Consider the following 16,533-nt stretch of genomic DNA (forward strand, 5'->3'; position numbering starts at 1 on the left):
TGTACTTTTATAGCCCTAAATCACGAGTGTCTCAAAGGGCTGCACAAGCCACAACGACATCCTCGGCTCAGATCCCACATCAGGGCAAGGAAAAACTCAACCCAATGGGATGAGAATGAGAAACCTGGGTGACCGGTGCAATGGACGTCGACGTGTTTATGACACAGCTTTGCAACACTTGATATTCTAGTTTCAAGCATGTTTTACTCATTATAGGTCATAAAATCTCAGCAACAAGCTGTAATATCTAGCTGAGATCATTTAGGACAGGGGTCGGCAACCTGCGGCTCTTTGATCACTCTGATGCGGCTCAGCTGCATACTTACCGACCCCCCTGGTTTTTCCCTGGTGACTTCCGGATTTCAGTGCCTTTCGCAGAAAACTCCCGGGATTAACATTCTCCGAATTTCACCTTTACAATAATAATAGGGGCGTGTCATGATGGTACAGCATTTAACGCCCTCTACAATCTGTATTAACTACGTGCAAGCCTAGCCTTTAGTTATTTGAATCTTCTGCTTGCACATGTAAGTGACAGCAAGGCATACTTGGTCAACAGCCACACAGGTGACGGTGGCCATATAAGACAACTTTAACACTCTTACTAATAATGCGCCACACTTTGAACCAAAACCAAACAAGAATGACAAACACATTTCGGGAGAACATCTGCACCTTAACACAACATAAACACAACAGAACAAATACCCAGAATCCCCACCAAACCCTGCCCCCACTCCAACCCTGCTCCCTCACACATCAACACATCAACACATACCCCCCCCCCTCTGTGCGTCGGTTGAGGTGGGCGGGGTTTGGTAGCGGGGTTGGTGTATAATGTAGCCCGGAAGAGTTAGGGCTGCATGGGATTCTGGGTATTTGTTCTGTTGTGTTATGTTGTGTTACGGTGCAGATGTTCTCCCGAAATGTGTTTGTCATTCTTGTTTGGTGTGGGTTCACAGTGTGGCGCATTATTAGTAAGAGTGTTAAAGTTTTATATACCGCCACCGTCAGTGTAATCTGTGTGGTTGTTGACCAAATATGCCTTGTGGTCACTTACGTGAGCAAGCAAAAGCTCCGTACAACGTGTGGCCGGGCCGGCACGCTGGTTGTGGTGGGCGCTAAATGCTGTACCATCATGGCACGTTCGAGAGGATAGCTACCTTGAGATTAGTGGTCTCCCAGAAAAATCGGGAGGGACGGAAAGTATGACGATGTCAAGCGCCATTCATATAAAACCCGCGGGCCGCATTAACATTCAATTTTCATATTAAGATGTGGGCCGTGTGTCTGAGACCCTTCGTTTATACATAGCACAAAGCAAAACAAAAAACTTTTATGCAGTGTTAATTCATTTTAAATTTCAAAAGATTTTTGTGGCTCCCATTGTTATCTTTAATTTGTGAAACTGGTCAAAATGGCTCTTTGACTGGTAAAGGTTGCCGACCCCTGATTTAGGACCAAAACACTTAAAACAAGTAAAACACTCTAACATAAAATCTGCTTAGCGAGAAGAATTATCTTATCAGCATACTTGCCAACCTTGAGACCTCCGATTTCGGGAGGGGGTGGGGGTGGGCGTGGCCGGGGTGGGACGGGGGTGTGGTTGGGGGCGAAATACTTGACGTTCAGTGAATTCTAGCTATATATATATATATATATATATATATATATATATATATATATATATATATATATATATATATTTTTTTTTTTTTTTTTTATTATATATATATATATATATATATATATATATATATATATATATATATATATATATATATATATATATATATATATATATATAAAATAAATACTTGAATTTCAGTGTTCATTTATTTACATATATACACACACACAACACTCATCTACTCATTGTTGAGTTAAGGGTTGAATTGTCCATCCTTGTTCTATTCTCTGTCACTATTTTTCGAACCATGCTGAACACCCTCTCTGATGATGCATTGATGTGTGGCACACACAAAAGTGCTTTCATCAAATGCACTAGATGGCAGTATTGTCCTGTTTAAGAGTGTCACAACATTGCTGTTTACAGCAGACGAACTGCTTTACGGCATACAAAAAAGTGACCGCTGTTGTTGTGTGTTGTTGCCACGCTGGGAGGACGTTAATGAAACTGCCTAACAATAAACCCACATAAGAAACCAAGAACTCGCCCTCCATCATTCTATAGTTATAACGTGATTGGACCGGTACGCTTTTTTATATTGTGGAGGACCTGAGTCCGCCTGAATTTCGGGAGATTTTCGGGAGAAAATTTGTCCCGGGAGGTTTTCGGGAGAGGCGCTGAATTTCTGGAGTCTCCCGAAAAATCCGGGAGGGTTGGCAAGTATGCTTATCAGACAGAAAACAAGCAAATATCACCCTTATTTGAGATATTTAATCTTACTTCGATTTCAGTTTTTGCAGTGTATTGTGGCCAAAAAGCAACATTTTTGTTTCATCTGACATCACATGGACAAAGATAAGACCTTCTGGAGGAAAGTTCTGTGGTCGGATGAAACAAAATCATTCTATCACAAGAGTTGTAGAAAGTATTGGAAACTCAAGACAGCCATGACATTATGTTTTTTTACAAGCGTATGTAAACTTTTGATCACGACTGTAGATATTCTGGGCACTGCAGGATCGCAAAACCCTCAGGGCAAATTGTGTTACAAACGGTTTTCTTTGTGGTCCCACAGTCACCAGTCTGAGATCATTAACGTGCTATCACCATAAAATTGTGGACTTATCCAGTAAACATCTCGCAAGGAGCTCCAGGGGGCCTGATTAACTGCTATCTTGTATGCCTTCCATTTTCAAATGATTGCTTTAAAATTGGTTCCTTTTCTCATTGCTGATGGCATTGGCGTTGGTAGGCCTATTTTAGGGGGGTTCAAGCCCCCCTAAAATATTCTTAAGCCCCCCTAAATAATTTGGTGTTTTTTTGGGTTTTTTTTTACAAATAAATGCCGACATATTCATTATAAAGTGGCCCAAATATGAGTTTAAATAAATAATCATATAACCTGTTATTATTCACTCAGTTTCCCCTCACTTCGTAGCGTAAGGTAGAGAGCCCCTTTCGTGCGTCGGTATCCAATCCATTCCACTTGTTCATATAGAAAATGCCCACATCACTCAAATTCCAGCCCACATTTTCTCTGCGACCTTGCTTGCGGTCCTGCAGGTGTACGAAGCACATTATCTTCCTTTACAATGAGTGAAGCTGCACAAAACCTTGTGTGCGATTGTAAATCATTTATTTTTTAAGTTTTGTGTTTCTTGTAGAATCTATATAAAGTAATATACATTAGCCTATTGTTAAAATAATGAAAAAAACATCATTAAATGTATTTGTTTTATTGTATTGTTACATTAATAGCTGTTTTATTATTATAGGATGGCTTGTTAAACATTTAATAGGATTTTCAGAGGGAGGAAAAACCAAGACATTTAATATAAAATGTAAAATGAATAAATACATAAAAAGAAAAAGAAAATATATGGTTAAAAGCCATCGTGCCGGGGAGCATTTCATTTCGTCCCGTGCATTTAAAAAAAAATAATAATAATAACAATGAATCATTTCTAAGTCTTTGTTAGCCGTTTGTGAAGTTTTGTGCTCGTGCGTAACATTCGCTCGCATCCTGTGCATCTCCTGGGGGAAAAGCCCCCCCTGTCCTTAAAAGCTAGTGACGCCCCTGGCTGATGGTCTTCATCAGGCTTCTTCCAGTCTTGTGTAGGTCTACCATCTAGCAATTTCCAATCTAACAATCTTGTTCATTGTGGTGAGGAGGCTGGAATGGAAGAAAATGTTTCTTTGACAGGTGTCTTTCATACCCAGAAGGAGAATAGTAATCATGTACTTTCCTAAAGAGATAGGACTAATTTGTTATGTGCCTGGTGGGAACATAACCAGTGTGGGGGTCGTTGTTAGAGGCTTCCGCTTAAATATTTATTTCAAACCAATCTGTGATCAATCCGATATTTATTGCCCCCGCGGTAGCTTTTTACACATGGATATTTGTTTTCTTCAATCTGCGGTTCTGTCACGTGCTTTGGCTTCTACCTACATAACGCATTAATTTGTCAAGAAATGTCAGTTTTAATAACCCGAGAACAGTTACCCAATGACATTTAGCTGGGTCATAATGAGAATTGTGTCGTTAAAGGTTAACCGAATCACACCAAATAGTAAACCAAGCCAATAGGCATCTGGCATATGTGATAAATCATATGGCAGCGTGTTTTCGCACGTCTGTTGGGAAGGCTTGATGTTTTGATCATTGCTACTGATATTATTATTCTGTTTTTGTTTTTTGTTTTTTACACAGCCATATTGTTCATTACACCTTCATCTTCACGTCTCTGCAAATCCCTACACATCTGGGAACATCGCTAGTCGGGACTCGGCGCCAGGAATCATCCTGGCATCCGGTGAGTTATTAATATTTGATAATTTATTCCTGTTTTTTTTTTCTCTTATTTCTTTGTTCAACAATCAAGAGAACACCAAGCTGCATACAAATATGGAGTGTTAGTAGTAGAGATGCGCGGTTTGCGGACACAACCGCGGAGTCCGCGGATTATCCGCGGGTCGGGCGGTTGAAATAAAAAAAAAAATAGATTTTATCCGCGGGTCGGGTCGGGCGGTTGAAATAAAAAAAAATTAGATTTTAAATAGATTCAGGCGGGTGGCAGTTAAATCAATTCGGAAATATATATACATAGTTAAATGTTGTTACCCACATACGAAAAACGAGCAGGCACCTGCAGCATGCCACAACAGAAGAAGAAAAAAAAAGAGATGGCAACGCCGGCAGCAAACGTGGTACGCGACAAACTAAAAAAGGGAATACTAAAGACCAGGGGAAAAAAAGGCCAGAAAAGTTCAGCGTGGACTCATTTTTATGAGGTTGTAAATCAGGATGATAGTAATGCTGGCTACGTGATTTGCAAGAGCTGCGACGCTGTTTATGTCTACGACAGTCACAAAACCGGGACATCTAACATGGTGCATCACATTTGTGCAAAACCCTGAATCTCCACAAACACCCTGAGCATGAGCAGTTTTGTCCGCCGTGATCCCAGAAGAGTGCCACAGGATGTTAAAACAAGGCTTACAGATGCATGTGTGAACGCAGCTGCCTGCAGCAGTTTGAGTGGCGCGAGCGCGCTTGGAGGTGCGCTCAGCGCGGCTCCCAGATGATTGCGCACTGGTGTGCGTCTGGGCCGTGACAGCGTGGCACGCATTGAATGTCTCTGCTGCATTGGATCAGTCTCCTTTCTTTAACAGGCAAAAGCTTTATAACCTCACTAATGCCTTGCATCGTCTATATTAGATATATAACAAAGGGCGGGTGGCGGATGGCGGGCGGGTGCGGTTTTGATTAAATGTTAGTTCGGTTGGATGGCGGATGGTTGACGACTTTTGTGATGCGGTTGCGGATGAAATAATTGCCTATCCGCGCATCTCTAGTTAGTAGTTTGGGGTGGCCTGAAGCGGCTTTTCATTTTGTCACACCAATTGGCCACGATAATTCATTAAAGGGGAACATTATCACCAGACCTATGTAAGCGTCAATATATACCTTGATGTTGCAGAAAAAAGACCATATATTTTTTTAACCGATTTCCGAACTCTAAATGGGTGAATTTTGGCGAATTAAACGCCTTTCTATTATTCGCTCTCGGAGCGATGACGTCACATCGGGAAGCAATCCGCCATTTTCTCAAACACCGAGTCAAATCAGCTCTGTTATTTTCCGTTTTTTCGACTGTTTTCCGTACCTTGGAGACATCATGCCTCGTCGGTGTGTTGTCGAAGGTTTTTGGTAGGATTGTCCTACGATATGATACTGATATATACCGATATCAGCCCATCCATACGGTCGCGGGGGTGCTGGAGCCTATCCCTGGACAAGTCGCCACCTCATCGCAGGGCCAACACAGACAACATTCACACTCATACTCACACACTAAGGCCAATTTAGTGTTGCCAATCAACCTATCCCCACCGATATCAGCATGAATCATATATACTTGTATTATTTTGTAGCAGGGTTGTACGGTATACCGGTATTGGTATAGTACCACGATACTAATGAATCATATTCGGTACTATACCGCCTCTAAAAAGTACCAGTCCACCACCGTCCACTGTAATGATACCAAGTACAGCAGCGTATCTAGTCCATACCACTATGATTACATCAATATTTTTTAGCATCACCAAATCTTTTTTTTGATACCTACATTTGTGGTATCAGCCAAAATTCATGTAAAGCATCCAAACAACAGAAGAATAAGTGATTATTACATTTTAACAGAAGTGTAGATAGAACATGTTAAAAAAGAAAATAACCATATATTAATGGGGAACATTATCACCAGACCTATGTAAGCGTCAATATATACCTTGATGTTGCAGAAAAAAGACCATATATTTTTTTAACCGATTTCCGAACTCTAAATGGGTGAATTTTGGCGAATTAAACGCCTTTCTAATATTCGCTCTCAAATCAGCTCTGTTATTTTCCGTTTTTTCGACTGTTTTCCGTACCTTGGAGACATCATGCCTCGTCGGTGTGTTGTTGGAGGGTGTAACAACACGAACAGGGACAGATTCAAGTTGCACCAGTGGCCCAAAGATGCGAAAGTGGCAAGAAATTGGACGTTTGTTCCGCACACTTTACCGACGAAAGCTATGCTACGACAGAGATGGCAAGAATGTGTGGATATCCTGCGACACTCAAAGCAGATGCATTTCCAATGATAAAGTCAAAGAAATCTGCCGCCAGACCCTCATTGAAGCTGCAGGAGTGTGTGAGCAATTCAGGGACAAAGGCCCTCGGTAGCACGGCAAGCAATGGCGGCAGTTTGTTCCCGCAGACGAGCGAGCTAAACCCCCTGGATGTCTTGGCTCACACCGTCCCTTATGCCACCGAAGATGATCAAGAGAAGAATATCGACCCTAGCTTCCCTGGCCTGCTGACATCAACTCCAAAACTGGACAGATCAGCTTTCAGGAAAAGAGAGCGGATGAGGGTATGTCTACAGAATATATTAATTGATGAAAATTGGGCTGTCTGCACTCTCAAAGTGCATGTTGTTGCCAAATGTATTTCATATGCTGTAAACCTAGTTCATAGTTGTTAGTTTCCTTTAATGCCAAACAAACACATACCAATCGTTGGTTAGAAGGCGATCGCCGAATTCGTCCTCGTTTTCTCCCGTGTTGCTGGCTGTCGTGTCGTTTTCGTCGGTTTCGCTTGCATACGGTTCAAACCGATATGGCTCAGTAGCTTCAGTTTCTTCTTCAATTTCGTTTTCGCTACCTGCCTCCACACTACAACCATCCGTTTCAATACAATCGTAATCTGTTGAATCGCTTAAGCCGCTGAAATCCGAGTCTGAATCCGGGCTAACGTCGCTATAGCTTGCTGTTCTATGCGCCATGTTTGTTTGTGTTGGCATCACTATGTGACGTCACAGGAAAATGGACGGGTGTATATAACGATGGTTAAAATCAGGCACTTTGAAGCTTTTTTTAGGGATATTGCGTGATGGGTAAAATTTTGAAAAAAACTTCGAAAAATAAAATAAGCCACTGGGAACTGATTTTTAATGGTTTTAACCCTTCTGAAATTGTGATAATGTTCCCCTTTAAGTTTGTCAAATTTCTGTTCAGGAGAGAACACACAGAAGATAATACAAATAATAACAGAAGAAATGAACAAATTAAAAAGATGGTTTGACAAAAACAGACTATCTTTGAATCTCAGTAAGACTAAAATAATGCTATTTGGTAATAATAGAAAAGAGCATCGTACACTAATACAAATAGACGGAGTAGACATAGAAAGGGTAAAAGAAATGATAAATGGGTTGTACTCGTATAGCGCTTTTCTACCTTCAAGGTACTCAAAGCGCTTTGACACTACTTCCACATTTACCCATTCACACACACATTCACACACTGATGGAGGGAGCTGCCATGCAAGGCGCTAACCAGCACCCATCAGGAGCAAGGGTGAAGTGTCTTGCTCAGGACACAACGGACATGACGAGGTTGGTACTAGGTGGGGATTGAACCAGGGACCCTCGGGTCGCGCACGGCCACTCTTCCACTGCGCCACGCCGTCCCTAAAGAAACCAGATCAAATGAACTGGAAATCTCATATACAAAACATACAACATAAGGTGGCAAAAAACATTTCAATAATGAATAAAGCAAAATACGGCCTGGGCCAAAAATCACTTCATATTCTCTACTGCTAGCTAGTGTTACCATATCTGAGTTATTGTGCAGAAATATGGGGAAATAACTACAAATGTGCGTTACATTCGCTAAACGTGTTACAAAAAAGATCAGTTAGAATAATACATAATGTTGGATATAGAGAACATACAAACACTTTATTTATATGTCAAAAATATTAAAGTTTGGTGATTTGGTAAAATTGCAAACAGCTAAAATGATGTACAAAGCAAACTATAACCTGCTACCAAAGAATGTACATCAATTCTTCTCAACTAAAGAGGAGAAATATAACCTTAGAGGAAAAAATAATTTAAAACGAAAAAATAATTTAAAACATTTATATGCACGTACAACACTTAGAACTTTTAGCATATCAGTATGTGGAATTAAATTATGGAATGGATTAAGTAAAGAAGTTAAAAATTGTACTGATATGATCCAGTTTAAGAGGTTGTACAAAATAATAGTGCTTACAGAGTACAAAGAAGAAGAATTATGAGAAATACTTCCAACCTTATTGAAAATAAGATATTCTTCATCTCAGTATGTTAATAATGACTGAATTAATTAATTACATATTACAAAACTGTTGTATACTAATTCATAGATGTTACTTTATTACATAAAAAGTAAATGATTCTATATATTTGTAAACGCTTTGAAGTGGGAAAGGGGTAGGATTAAATGAGCTTTGCTTCTTCCTACTTCTTTGGGAACAGGTGGGTGCCATGATTGGGTATAAAAGTAGATTCTGCGAAATGCTCAGTCATTCACAAACAAGGATGGGGCGAGGGTCACCACTTTGTCAACAAATGCGTGAGCAAATTGTTGAACAGTTTAAGAAAAACATTTCTCAACCAGCTATTGCAAGGAATTTAGGGATTTCACCATCTACGCTCCGTAATATCATCAAAGGGTTCAGAGAATCTGGAAAAATCACTGCACGTAAGCAGCTAAGCCCGTGACCTTCGATCCCTCAGGCTGTACTGCATCAACAAGCGACATCAGTGTGTAAAGGATATCACCACATGGGCTCAGGAACACTTCAGAAACCCCCTGATATATGATGATATGAAATTGTGTGATGTATTATGATGTAAGTGTGTTCATGTTCGAAATAAACTAAAGAAAGAAAAGTTAAGCTCAGGACGCGGTAAGTGTCATGATCCGTGGTCCGGATCATGTTTTTGTTATGTTCTGTTATATTTTTGACTCCCTTAGTTCTTGTTTTTGTGCACCATGTTTACTTATTATTTCCACCTGTCTCTGATTAGTGTTCGCCCGCTCACCTGCTACCCGAGCACTAATCAGAGGCATTATTTAAGCTTGCCTTTGCCAGTCAGTCGGCCCGGCGTCATTGTTTGCAGTATGCAACACGTAGGTTGATTTCTTGTTTCTTGGCTTCGAGTTCATGATTCCAGTGCTAAGTTTTGGTTCTTTAGCTTCTCGTGCGAACGGCACGCTTTCCTTTTGTTTGGTTCCTGTCTTTTTGTAATGTGTAGGATTTATGACAACAAATCTTAGTCCTACCTTCACGCTTTGTCCGGAGTTGTCCGTTCTGCATCCCGAGAGAACGACCCCGCAGTGAGCAGTAAGTTAAAATAATGCGGACACATTTGTTACTGGCTATTTTCACTCTTGCCTTAGGAATGTGTATGTGTAAGTAAAATGCAACTATAGTTATTTGGTACGTGTTCATATTGACACGTGTTCTGTTTTAGTAAGTAAGTACATTTCTTTTTTATAAAGCGCTGTACAAAACAAAGGTGAAGTAAAACAACAATTTAGTTAAAACAACAGAGGCAACATCATAAAAAGGATACAAAATGGATTAAAAATGATAGTTAAAAGGTGCTTTAACTACAAACCCCGTTTCCATATGAGTTGGGAAATTGTGTTAGATGTAAATATAAACGGAATACAATGATTTGCAAATCCTTTTCAACCCATATTCAATTGAATGCACTACAAAGACAACATATTTGATGTTCAAACTCATAAACTTTATTTTTTTTTCAAATAATAATTAACTTAGAATTTCATGGCTGCAACACGTGCCAACGTAGTTGGGAAAGGGCATGTTCACCACTGTGTTACATGGCCTTTCCTTTTAACAACACTCACTAAACGTTTGGGAACTGAGGAGACACATTTTTTAAGCTTCTCAGGTGGAATTCTTTCCCATTCTTGCTTGATGTACAGCTTAAGTTGTTCAACAGTCCGGGGGTCTCCGTTGTGGTATTTTAGGCTTCATAATGCACCACACATTTTCAATGGGAGACAGGCTCGGACTACAGGCAGGCCAGTCTAGTACCCGCACTCTTTTACTATGAAGCCACGTTGATGTAAAACGTGGCTTGGCATTGTCTTGCTGAAATAAGCAGGGGCGTCCATGGTAACGTTGCTTGGATGGCAACATATGTTGCGCCAAAACCTGTATGTACCTTTCAGCATTAATGGTGCCTTCACAGATGTGTAAGTTACCCATGTCTTGGGCACTAATACACCCCCATACCATCACAGATGCTGGCTTTTCAACTATGCACCTATAACAGTCTGGATGGTTCTTTTCCTCTTTGGTCCGGAGGACATGACGTCCACAGTTTCCAAAAATTTGAAATGTGGACTCGTCAGACTACAGAACACTTTTCCACTTTGTATCAGTTCATCTTAAATGAGCTCAGGCCCAGCGAAGCCGACGGCGTTTCTGGGTGTTGTTGATAAACGGTTTTCGCCTTGCATAGGAGAGTTTTAACTTGCACTTACAGATGTAGCGACCAACTGTAGATACTGACAGGGGGTTTCTGAAGTGTTCCTGAGCCCATGTGGTGATATCCTTTACACACTGATGTGGCTTGTTGATGCAGTACAGCCTGAGGGATCGAAGGTCACAGGCTTAGCTGCTTACGTGCAGTGATTTTTCCAGATTCTCTGAACCCTTTGATGATATAATGGACCGTAGATGGTGAAATCCCTAAATTCCTTGCAATAGCTGGTTGAGAAATGTTTTTCTTAAACTGTTCAACAATTTGCTCACGCATTTGTTGACAAAGTGGTGACCCTCGCCCCATCCTTGTTTGTGAATGACTGAGCATTTCGCAGAATCTACTTTTATACCCAATCATGGCACCCACCTGTTCCCCATAGCCTGTTCACCTGTGGGATGTTCCAAATAAGTGTTTGATGAGCATTCCTCAACTTTATCAGTATTTATTGCCACCTTTCCCAACTTCTTTGTCACGTGTCGCTGGCATCAAATTCTAAAGTTAATGATTATTTGCCAAAAAAAAAATGTTTATCAGTTTGAACATTAAATATATTGTCTTTGTAGCATATTCAACTGAATATGGGTTGAAAATGATTTGCAAATCATTGTATTCCGTTTATATTTACATCTAACACAATTTCCCAACTCATGGAAACGGGGTTTGTAATTGTAATATGGTATTGTGAATAAACTTGAAACTATTGAAACTATATTGCAACTATAAAGGATATGTAATGTGATTGTCAATTCTATTTATTTGCAACAATTAAAACTTCAAAAGTTTACAATAAACCAAACTAAAATAATTGAATCCATCCATTTTCTACTGCTTGTCCTTCTCGGGGTGGCGGGGGTGGCTGGAGCCAATCCCAGCTGAATTCAGGCGGGGTACACCCTGGACAAGTCGCCACCTCATAATTAATCAATGCTTATCTATTAAAAGTGTGTACATTTTAGAAAGTCATATAATTTACAACAGGGTTGAATGCTTTTGAGTCAAGGTACATGACATGGTTAAAAGAAGTATGTCTACCTAAATGCATGCATGCTTTAAAGCAGCGGACCATGTTTTAGTCAATTAATTGGTATGAATACTGACTTAATTAAATCAGACACGGGCGTGAACATGATACAATACAATATTACAGCACATTTATTTTGTGAAATATGCAAAACCCAAAACCAGTGAAGTTGGCACGTTGTGTAAATGGTAAATAAAAACAGAATACAATGATTTGCAAATCCTTTTCAACTTATATTCAATTGAATAGACTGCAAAGACTAGATACTTAATGTTCGAACTGGAAATCTCTGTTATTTTTTGCAAATATTAGCTCATTTGGAGTTTGATGCCTCCAACATGTTTAAAAAAAGCTGCACAAGAAGCAAACAAGACTGATAAAGTTGAGGAATGCTCATCAAACACTTATTTGGAACATCCCACAGGTGAACAGGCTAATTGGGAACGGGTGGGTGCCATGATTGGGTATGAAATGCTCATTCATTCACAAACAAGGATGGGGCGAGTGTCACCACTTTGTGAACAAATGCGTGAGCAAATTGTCCAACAGTTTAAGAACAATATTTTATAATGTGCTATTGCAAGGAATTTAGGGATTCCACCATCTACAGTCCGTAATATCATCAAAAGGTTCAGAGAATCTTGAGAAATCACTTCACGTAAGCGATGATATTACGGACCTTCGATCCCTCAGGCGGTACTGCATCAAAAAGCGACATCAGTGTGTAAAGGATATCACCACATGAGCCCAGGAACACTTCAGAAAACCACTGTCAGTAACTACAGTTTGTCACTACATCTGTAAGTGCAAGTTAAAACTCTACTATGCAAAGCAAAAGCCATTTATCAACAACACCCAGAAACGCCGTTGGCTTCTTTGGGCCCGACCTCATCTAAGATGGACTGATGCAAAGTGGAAAAGTGTTCTGTGGTCTGACAAGTCCACATTTCAAATAGTTTTTGGAAACTGAGGACGTTGTGTCCTCTGGAACAAAGAGGAAAAGAACCATCCGGATTGTTATAGGTGCAAAGTTCAAAAGCCGCCATCTGTGATGGTATGGGGGGTGTATTAGTGCCCAAGGCATGGGTAACTTACACGTCTGTGAAGGCACCATTAATGCTGAAAGGTACATACAGGTTTTGGAGCAACCTATGTTGCCATCCAAGCAATGTTACAATGGACGCCCCTGCTTATTTCAGCAAGACAATGCCAAGCCACGTGTTACAACAGCGTGGCTTCACAGTAAAAGAGTGTGGGTACTAGACTGGCCTGTCATTGAAAATGTGTGGCGCATTATGAAGCGTAAAATACCACAACGGAGACCCCGTACTGTTGAACAACTTAAGCTGTACATCAAGCAAGAATGGGAAAGAATGCCACCTTAAAAGATTCAAAAATTGGTCTCCTCAGTTCCCAAACGTTTACTGAGTGTTGTTAAAAGAAAAGGCCATGTAACACAGTGGTAAAAATGCCCCTGTGCCAACTTTTTTGCAATTTGTTGCTGCCATTAAATTATAAATTAATTATTCTTTGCAAAACAAAAACAAGTTTCTCAGTTCGAACAATAAATATATTGTCTTTGCAGTCTATTCAATTGAATATAAGTTGAAAAGGATTTGCAAATCATTGTAATCTGTTTTTATTTACGATTAACACAACGTGCCAACTTCACTGGTTTTGGGTTTTGTATGATAAATATATGGTTAGTCAGTTTATTGAATGCAAGACAAATGCAACATTCAGAAGGTATTATGAAGTGAATTTCCATCTGCAGCTTTATAAGTACTTTTCAGTTTCTTCTAGTCGGACAAGATTTCCCTACAATAGATGTAATCTCACAAATGGGTTACATAAATAACCTTGTTTGTGTTGCATCAAATAGCAACCTCTGTATTTTACATACAACTGTTGCCTTGTCAAATATGTTGTTCATTTGATTTCTGTTTACATAAGCAAGCATATACAATATACTGTACATAAAGTACTTGATTTGTCTTTTTCTAAAGGGTCCTTTGGTTCCGAGCTCACCAACCGCAATATCAGCGTGTACATCACTTCGGATGCAGGCAACACATGGAGACAGGTAAGCGCATTACTACACTAACATTTCATGAATGTTTTATCTTGACTTTCAGTGAATTCTAGCTATATATATATATATATATATATTTATTTATTTTATATATATATATATATATATATATATATATATATATATATATATATATATATATATATATATATATATGTATGTGTGGGAAAAAATCACAAGACTATTTCATCTCTACAGGCCTGTTTCATGAGGGGGGGGTTCCCTCAATCATCAGGAGATTTTAATGGGAGCATTCACATACCATGGATTATATAGGGCACAGAGTGGGTGGGTACAGGCTGGTGTAGGGGCGTGGTGATTGGCTCATGTGTTACCTAGGAGGTGTTTCCGTCTGTGGCGGCATGATGTTACAATTTCGCTGCGCTTGTTGAGGGATGACAGGTCTGGACGGTAAATAATAAACAGTTTTTCTTTCAAGCATAGGTTGCATCTTTTATTACCACTATTGTAAGGTGTGCTGGATGCAAGAATTTGCCATGTTATTGAATATTCAACATTATTGTCTTTGAGGTCCCAAATGTGTTTGCTGAGTTCTGTGGTATTCCGCAGGTTTTGGTTCCTGAAAGAAGCCTTGTGATTGTTCCATCTGGTTTTGAACTCTCCTTCAGTTAATCCTACATATGTGTCGGATGTGTTAATGTCCTTGCGTGTTACCTTAGATTGGTAGACAACTGATGTTTGTAAGCACCCCCCGTTGAGAGGGCAATCAGGTTTCTTTCGACAGTTGCAACCTTTGTTGGTTTTGGAGTCGCTCTGTCCGGGGGCCGACGGCTCATTTGCAATTGTTTTGTTGTGGTTTGAGATGATTTGTCGTATATTGTTCATACAGCTGTAGCTCAATTTAATGTTGTTCTTGTTGAATACTTTTCTTAGGGTGTTGTCTTTGGGAAAGTGTTTGTCAATCAGATTGAGGAATTTGTGTCCAATGTTAGTTGAGACGTTTTTGCTGTATGGGGGGTTGTACCAGATGATGTTTCGTTTTCTGTTCTTTTTCGGTAGGTTTCCTGGCGTGGGTTCATAGGTGAGGGTGAAATTGTATCCGCTTTCATCAAGGGCTTTTTGGTACGGGGGGGTTGCTTGGTCAAATTCAGCTTTGCTAGATGACAGCATCGATAGCCTTTTATTAATTCCGGTAGGTATTCTTTTCGTGGTGGTGGGTGGGTGGTTGCTGTCATGGTGCACGTATTGGAGTGTTGTGTTGGGTTTCGTGAATGGTTGGTAGCTGTTATTTCTCAGGTTGAAAGTGACGTCAAGGAAGTTGACGGTTTGCTTGTTGGCTTCAATCGTGATCAGTAGGCCGTTCTCTTTGAAAATTTGGCATATGCGCTTCTTGGTATTCTCGCTGCTCCTTGGCGAGGCGCGACACACTGCCAGTCCGTCATCACGGTAAATACCAAGGTTCAGATTGAGGCTGGCGAGCTGGGAGAGGAGGAAATAAATATATAATATAATTCAAGTATTTCTCTTATTTATATATATATATATATATATATATATATATATATATATATATATATATATATATATATATATATATATATATATATAAATAAGAGAAATACTTGAATTTCAGTGTTCATTTATTTACACATATACACACACATAACACTCATCTACTCATTGTTGAGTTAAGGGTTGAATTGTCCATCCTTGTTCTATTCTCTGTCACTAATGTTCTAACCATGCTAAACACCCTCTCTGATGATTCATTCTGCTTCGTCTCCTTGTTGTGTGCGCAGTTGTGCACTGTACTCTCTAAAAGCCCTAAGTGTTATTGTCACATATGCATGTACAGTAGATGGCAGTATTGTCCTGTTTAAGAGTGTCACAACATTGCCGTTTACGGCAGACAAACTGCTTTACGGTAGAGGAAAACGTGACTGCTGTTGTTGTGTGTTGTTACCGCGCTGGGAGGACGTTAATGAAACTGCCTAACAATAAACCCACATAAGAAACCAAGAACTCGCCCTCGATCATTCTACAGTTATAACGTGATTGGGCAGGCACGCTGTTTATATTGTGGGAAAGCGGACGTTAAAACAGGCTGTCGACACGTCACTCAGGTCCGCCTGAATTTCGGGAGATTTCCTGGAGAAAATTTGTCCCGGGAGGTTTTCGGCAGAAGCGCTGAATTTCGGGAGTCTCCCGGAAAATCCGGGAGGGTTGGCAAGTATGGCATATGTTTTGATCATTTGGTGGGGGGTGGTCTTAAATGATTAAGAGGCCAGTAGGTCCAGTGCACAATTTGCACGAGCAGATTCTTGGTATCAAGTCAGACGTTTATCTGCAATTAAAAAAATAAAAATGACAACAAGATCCGGCAAAAGTACACAATTGTGAAAAGGAAAGGAAAAAGCCATGG

The 16,533-nt window shown here is 40.0% G+C and overlaps 1 protein-coding gene across 6 annotated transcripts in view; it reads left to right on the forward strand.

The window, feature by feature from the left end:
• Positions 1-16,533, forward strand: part of sorcs1 (sortilin-related VPS10 domain containing receptor 1) — a 664,251-nt gene that overhangs the window by 486,055 nt on the left and 161,663 nt on the right. For all 6 annotated transcript variants that reach the window (XR_009816964.2, XR_009816965.2, XM_061977167.2 and 3 more), the window contains exons 11-12: positions 4,341-4,443; positions 14,065-14,141. Coding sequence is in view for 4 of the 6 variants with exons in the window: in XM_061977167.2 (XP_061833151.2) it covers positions 4,341-4,443; positions 14,065-14,141 (180 nt within the window). In the remaining 2 variants the exon portion in view is untranslated. The remainder of the gene's footprint in view (positions 1-4,340; positions 4,444-14,064; positions 14,142-16,533) is intronic.

This window comes from Nerophis lumbriciformis, linkage group LG16, assembly GCF_033978685.3.
Source record: "Nerophis lumbriciformis linkage group LG16, RoL_Nlum_v2.1, whole genome shotgun sequence".
Lineage (NCBI taxonomy): Eukaryota > Metazoa > Chordata > Actinopteri > Syngnathiformes > Syngnathidae > Nerophis > Nerophis lumbriciformis.